Source organism: Merops nubicus, unplaced genomic scaffold (assembly GCF_000691845.1).
Source record: "Merops nubicus isolate BGI_N331 unplaced genomic scaffold, ASM69184v1 scaffold39030, whole genome shotgun sequence".
Taxonomy (NCBI): domain Eukaryota; kingdom Metazoa; phylum Chordata; class Aves; order Coraciiformes; family Meropidae; genus Merops; species Merops nubicus.
In genome coordinates, this window is record NW_008581564.1 from 10,028 (window position 1) to 16,559 (window position 6,532).

Here is a 6,532-nt window from a genome sequence, read left to right on the forward strand (position 1 = left end):
AAGATTTTATTTTTGCTACCTACTCAATGAAAAGTGCTATGATAATTTTTCTAAAGTAAAAAATTACTTCATGATGAGGATATTAATGAAAGCAATAGTGCTTATCAGTATTACCAGGGCAGAGGCTATTACCCATATCTGAAAACTCCCCTGAATTGTAATTACCTCACACCCTGGTATTTTCATGCTTTCAAAGCATCACGACTTTTAAAGACTTGACAAAACATCAGCAGTCTCACACTTGTATGCAGATATACATAAGCAAGTACAGATTTGTCAGTATTCTGAAACAAACCCAAACATTAAAACCTCCTAATTTGTCTTGTTTGGCCAAACTACTCAACCTGAATATGCAGAACAGTTTGGTGAGCAAAACTGCCCTTTCTCCAACACACCTCAGTACATTTTGCATCATGTAGAAAGCTTGGCAGCTAGCCCAGACGAGGTCTACTTGTTCCCTTTGTTCAACAAAGCAATAAAGCACCACATGAAAGCAGCTCATTTGCCTTTCAGTAGAGGACCAGCTGTCTCTGAAGGTGCCTACGACTCCACCTCTAACAGCCAAGTTCTGGAGTTGAGAGGCTGAAGGACCTAGAAGACCAGCTGACTTCTGGCATCTAGTCTATGGAGAGAAAAACTCCACCTCTGGGCTCGAGAGCGAGCGCGCCCCTGAGGCTGCACACAAGGTGTCAGGTGGTGGCACAAAGCAAGTGTCCTGCACCCTCAGCAAACCACGTTTGAAGATGCTTTACCTTTTGTCAGTTTGAGCGTGCTGGAAGCTTTATCTTGTTCTTTTTTCACAGTTCTAGGGTACACTTTTAGCATTTTTACTTGAATCAACATAAGTACTTAGCCTAGAAAACAACTGAGTAGAGATTTTTTGCTTGTTTGCTTTTTAAAATCACCACAGCAAGGCAATCGCTGGTGTCCAGGAACACCACCCCTGTCCTTCAGCCTTTAGAACCCCAAAGTTTTAATTAATGTTGCTCTTTGTCCTGAAGCCCCCAAACTCCATAAGGTGGATAAGCAGTGTGGAGGTCCCCTGTTCAATAGGACACACTGGTCTCTTCTGAACACATCACAGCTACTGCTGTTCAGAGAATCTGAGATTGTCAGAGAGAAGGAATTCCAGTTCAGCAGTATCGTCAGTGGTCTCTACTGGTACATTATTCTTCTCCACAGGGGATGAGTAATTGCATGCTTCATGTCTTGAAGCTAATATCTTTGAAGTCCCATTGCAAGAACATGTCTCCTGTTGTCTGACACTGTCTGAGCAAATGTGGTTTGGATGGTAAACGCCCGGACAGAAATTTGGTTGGCAGTGACTAGGGACGTAGTACTTAGTTGCCACTGGCTTTGATTCTGTTTGATTATGAAAAGGATTATTAGCCATGCAGCAGGTCTGGAGACAGTTACTACTTTTGAATCCATGATGAAGGCCTAATTTAGCAATCAGGGGCTTCCCAACATTAACTTCCTTTCTTTCATCCATTGTGTCTTCTATTCCTGGATACTCATAGTGCAAGCAAACACTGAAGATCAAGTGTTCCTGCAAAAGAGGAAAGGGGGGGGGGAAACCCAAAAATTACACTTCCTCCCCAAATAAACATTACAGGAAACACTTAGAGAGGCACAGTCCACTGGAGAAACCTAACCCTTTTAGGAGCTAAAGGCATATGTTAGGCAAAGCTTGTTTACTGAGGGACTCTTTTGGTTAATACTTGCTTACCTGATAAGTGCTTTTTTCTAGAAGCACTTGTATTATACCAGCTGCCAAAAGCACTGAAGAAGAGATACCAAGTGATGTCCAGCACAGATGTTCAGGACACAAAGATACAGAGATAAACTTAACAGTGCCACAGTATGTGGAAGTGAGAACCTTTCAAAAACCACACTACCAAGAGCATAGGTTAGAATGGAAGGAGACGATACGTAACATTTTTATCTCCCACTAATGACTTTGTAGGATGCAGCTTTGCTTCAGGTCACATTCTTGTACTACAGGGCACAGGAATATCCCCATAGTGTTCAATAGATGATCTGCACAGAAATAAACACCTTGTCAAAGATGGGTCTAGAAAAAAACCAAAGTGTCTTGCACAATGGTATCAGGATTACATATGCATTGATTCCCTGGCTTTTATTTTTCAGCCTAATGTCACCAAATTGTGTTAATAGCCATTTTTTCTCTCCTGTGAACATGTTACTTAATACGCAGACAATACACAGCTACCTCAACACAACTGCAAAGCAACATGATTAATCTAAATTATCTGAACAAAAACATGAGAAATAATATGTATTAACCTTTAGTTTTTGCAGTGAACTTAGTCTGGTGTAGAGGCAGTGCTTGGGAAGGTCCTTTGATACTAAATAGCTCCCAGTTTCCTCAGGAGTTCCTTTATTGGCCTCTTTAGGATCCACATCCAAGTCCTGTTGGAAGAAAGAAATGAGAACTTAGCTGAAGGTACAGAACTTGTAGATCATACAATAGTTAGCAGTATTTTTTATAAAGTCAGCATTTTCTCCTTCTTAAAAGGAAAGAAAACATCAGTCTTGGATTACTCCCACTAGGTAATGAAACCACTGTTAGCACAGGCAGAAGGGGCTACATTTGAGTAGGTGATTCTTGCTGATGGCTTTTTTTTTTTACTTCTACTATAAAGTACAAAACTATAACACTAAACCCGTGGGCTAAAAATACATGTATTTATTATGCACATGAAGCATCAGAAAGTGTCATGTTTATTCTATCTAAAAGGTTTTCTGCCCCATGTCATCTTTCTCAGACATCAAAAAAAGTTTTTTTGCCCCAAGGAGCTTTCTCATGTACTCTTATCCTTCACATCTGGGATGAGCTGAGTAACATCAATGGAACTGGACAGGATCACCCAGGTGCAAAGAACTGTAACAAAAGAGCCTAAGAAACCTTGCCCTGCAAGGTAGACATGTCCTCAGCTCACACAAGAGTTACTGACATTTAACTTCTTTAATATAACAAATACTTGGTATTAGACAATGAAAACAAAGGAGACTTTGAAAAAGATGACCTCAGATTAATTTTCATGTATTTTAATATATATCCTAAATATGCATTAAAAAAAAAAAAAGTGTATCTGTACATGTAGGCACCTGATCTCCACAGCAGAGACCCATTTCATCACAAAAGGTGCAGTTTGACACGGACAGCTGAAATGCTGGGGTTTGAGCCCCGAATTAAGGTTGACATAGGGGTGACTCCCACAGCCCTTCATACAGAGGGGGTGAGTTTGCCTTTCAGCTCCCCCCAGGGTGCGGCCGGCCCTGGAGGGGCCACGAGGGAAATGGGCCCCCAGGGGCCCGATGAGCCCCAGGTGTCCTGCACTGAGTGACCAAAGGTCAGGGGTCTGCTGGGGGATAAAAGCTGGGACCACTTGCAGGAAGGGAGGAGAGTCTGTCTGTGGAGTGCACTTCACAGAGCTTCCTGCTTAAGGAAAGACCTCCTGACTCTCCTGGAGCTGGGCCCTGGTCAGTTCAGACCTTTGTGAACACAGGCTAAACGGGTGAGAGTTGCCATGTGGGCACCTTTATCCTATCTGTTTAACCCTGTGATCTGGCTGTTTCCCTTGCTGTCCATGGGCAGCCTTGGCTCACTGTTCATACCGCCTGTTGTGGGTCGAATGGTGTCTCTTCTGGGACTGTTGGGGTGGTGACAATTGTATGTGAGCTGGTTGACTTGTTTGTACCCCCGGCGGTCATTCATGGCATGACTTTCTTGTTGCCAATACACTCTGCTTATTGGTTTGTCTTTCTGCTGGTTGTAGCACTCTTGTTGGGCCTAGTCATTGGCAGAATAACAGCCCAGGCAGTTTTCAGCCTCAGTGGAGGGACTGCCGAGACACCGCCCGGAGCACTTACGAGGGCCAGGTCTGTGACGTAGGCTCTGCAGGCGGCTATTTCGGGTGGCTTCTTCACTATCCGCGTGTAGATGATCATGACATTGGAAAACTCGGCTGCAAACCCCAGCTGGATCTGGACGCCACATCTGAAGTCCAGATACATGCTTTCTGGAAGCTCTGCAAATAAATAACACATCATCACATTCCCAGTAAAACCCCGCAGGTGCATTTAGAGTCAGCAGATGGGAAAGGTGCAGGGCTCCTGCTCCTGCCCGCCCCCGGCTGGCACACTCGGCGCCTGGCTCCACTGCTGCCTCCCGGGCAGCGAGCAAGGCCCCAGCTCCTGACTGGCACAAAGCTCCCTGTCCCAGCAGGGGCACCTGGGCTAGCGGGGTCCTACAGCCCACGCACGCGGGATGCAGCTGCAGCCTAACGAGTCAGGTTCATTTTCTTCCTCTCACAGCCCGTGCACCCATTTACAAAGCCTAGCCCACAGCCTTTTTCTTTCATATTTTGTTTTTTTTCAATCCATGGGAATATATCTGGAAGAGCTCAAGGGTCAATGACACCATTCTGTGTCTATGCTTTGTGCCATTTTTCCTACTCCCACTGAAGCAGATTATTTAACTTTATCATAGACATACCTTTATACAAAGGTTATTCTCTTCCCAAATTCCAAACACATTCCCTTCTATGCATAGCTTAAAACAAACCACAAGATAACATTATGTCTTTATAACTTTTCCTTTCCATTTTAATTATTTAGCAAACAAGAATTAAGGGCTTGATTCCACAAATGAAAAGCTACATCTGTGAAGGAGTCTGCTTACATGACTACTTCACTTAAAAATGCCATCCCTGACCCCATGCCCAATCTGCTGAAGAAATGATGAAATACACTCTAACATGTTTAGGTGAAAAAGATAGAAAGGTCTTAAACTCCACCGCCCTTCTTAAAAGATATCTTGAAAGCCTGGAACTGACCTCACCCTTATTTTAGGACTTCTTAGTTGTATACATTGAAAACTCCTTTTCATCATGCACTTCTACCATACAGTTCACCCAGCTATTTTTAGGTGATGATTTTAGAATGAGATTAAGGATGTCTTAAAAGTTGTTAGACACAAATGGACTGCTGGGAGATTACCCTGCAAGGCAGATGTGATGTAAGTCTCCCCTACAGTGTTTGTGTGCTCTTAAACATAGTTACTCAGGATGAATTCTACACTTGTTCATTACAATCTTATGTAGAAGTCAACCCCAACACAGAAGTTTTCAAGATCTGAACGTACTAATGAAAACAGAGATACAAACTTGAATTTCTTCTGTTTTCACTCAATATCACAACTCACAGATTAGAGATGATGGAAGTACTCTCATTTTCCCCATCATGCCAGTATGATCATCTTTTAAAAGGAGACTGTACTATACCATGAGCTTTGGCCCATTGTAGGTTCCGTGCCAGGGACTCTGCAGAAGACGTGGTTTGCTGAACGGGATCAGTTAATGCCCTTTTCTCAGACAAACTGCTGCGGATCTCCAAAGCTTGCTTGCCTTTGGTAAGGTGACACTTGCCCATATCTAAAAATAAGATGCATATAGTTTCTTTCAAAATGAGTGCTGCTGGAATTGTGACTGAGCTGGGCACAGCACTGCAAGGCTGCGTGGCTGCTGTGGCTACGCCGGCATTCCGCAGGGACGCGTGGTTCCCGCGCTCGCTGCTCGGCTCTCCGTTCCCCTGAGGCTGAACCAGGGAGCCACACCTGTGCGTCTCCTCGTCAACACCCTCACGTCTTTCACACCCATTCAAGCAATCTCCAGAGGTCTTTCCCAATTTTAACCAGCCTGAGATTCAAATTTACTCCAATTTATTAGTGTCTCCCTATATTTCGTTCAATTACCTTTAAAGGTGATATTTTCAGATAGTTTTGCTGCACACAGAGTGAAAATCTCTGACCTGCAAAAGGAATACTGGAAAATTTCCATTTTTGAGTTCATAGAAAAATGAAATAAATGAAGGCTGTTTACGTGGAGCACTGTTAACGTGAACACTCCTTTGGAACACTTTCAAGTGTTATCAGTGCACCAATGTGCTCTCTAACACCCAGTGGCTGGTAATACTGACAACAGTGGTTGTCACGCTGCCTGAAAACCCCATCCTTCTCTCCCCTCTGAGTTCAGGAATGAGATAAGTAATAGGTCACATGTCAGAACATCTACAGCATGTGATGATGACCTGGCAGTACCTACAAAACAATAAGACTCAGTTGTATTTTACAGGACATTTGGGGAGGTGAAGAGAGAATGGGTGCTGGCAGAATTGTGGCACGTTCTTAGGAGGAAGCAGAGAGAAGTCTGAGAGTGTACAAACCCCCTTAACACCCAAAAGCAATGCCAGAAAGGATGAGGGGACAAAGAGGGTGAGAATATTTTTGGATATTTGTTCATTTGAAAATTTGTGAAAGTTCTAATGCAAGTTGAAAGACTGATTGGTCTGTGAGCACTGCAGAATGTGAGGTGGTGTCTGGTTGTCTTTGGGCTTTGAACAGGCTGACAGTGGGAGAGCTTGGGGTAAAAGCTGAAGGTGTAGCACACACACACTGCAGACACAGGACTGATGCTATGATGAATGGGTTATGGGGTTCTTTTCAGGA

The 6,532-nt window shown here is 43.7% G+C and overlaps 1 protein-coding gene across 1 annotated transcript; it reads right to left on the reverse strand.

The window, feature by feature from the left end:
- Positions 1–1,419: 1,419 nt before the first annotated feature.
- LOC103782616 (mucosa-associated lymphoid tissue lymphoma translocation protein 1-like) lies at positions 1,420–5,457 on the reverse strand (the record flags this gene model as incomplete). The annotated part of the gene is made up of 4 exons (XM_008950394.1): positions 5,310–5,457; positions 3,898–4,055; positions 2,308–2,433; positions 1,420–1,549 (listed from the first exon to the last, which is right to left on the reverse strand). Coding segments are annotated over exons 1-4 (562 nt in total), but the record flags the coding sequence as incomplete, so codon positions are not given.
- Positions 5,458–6,532: the final 1,075 nt, after the last annotated feature.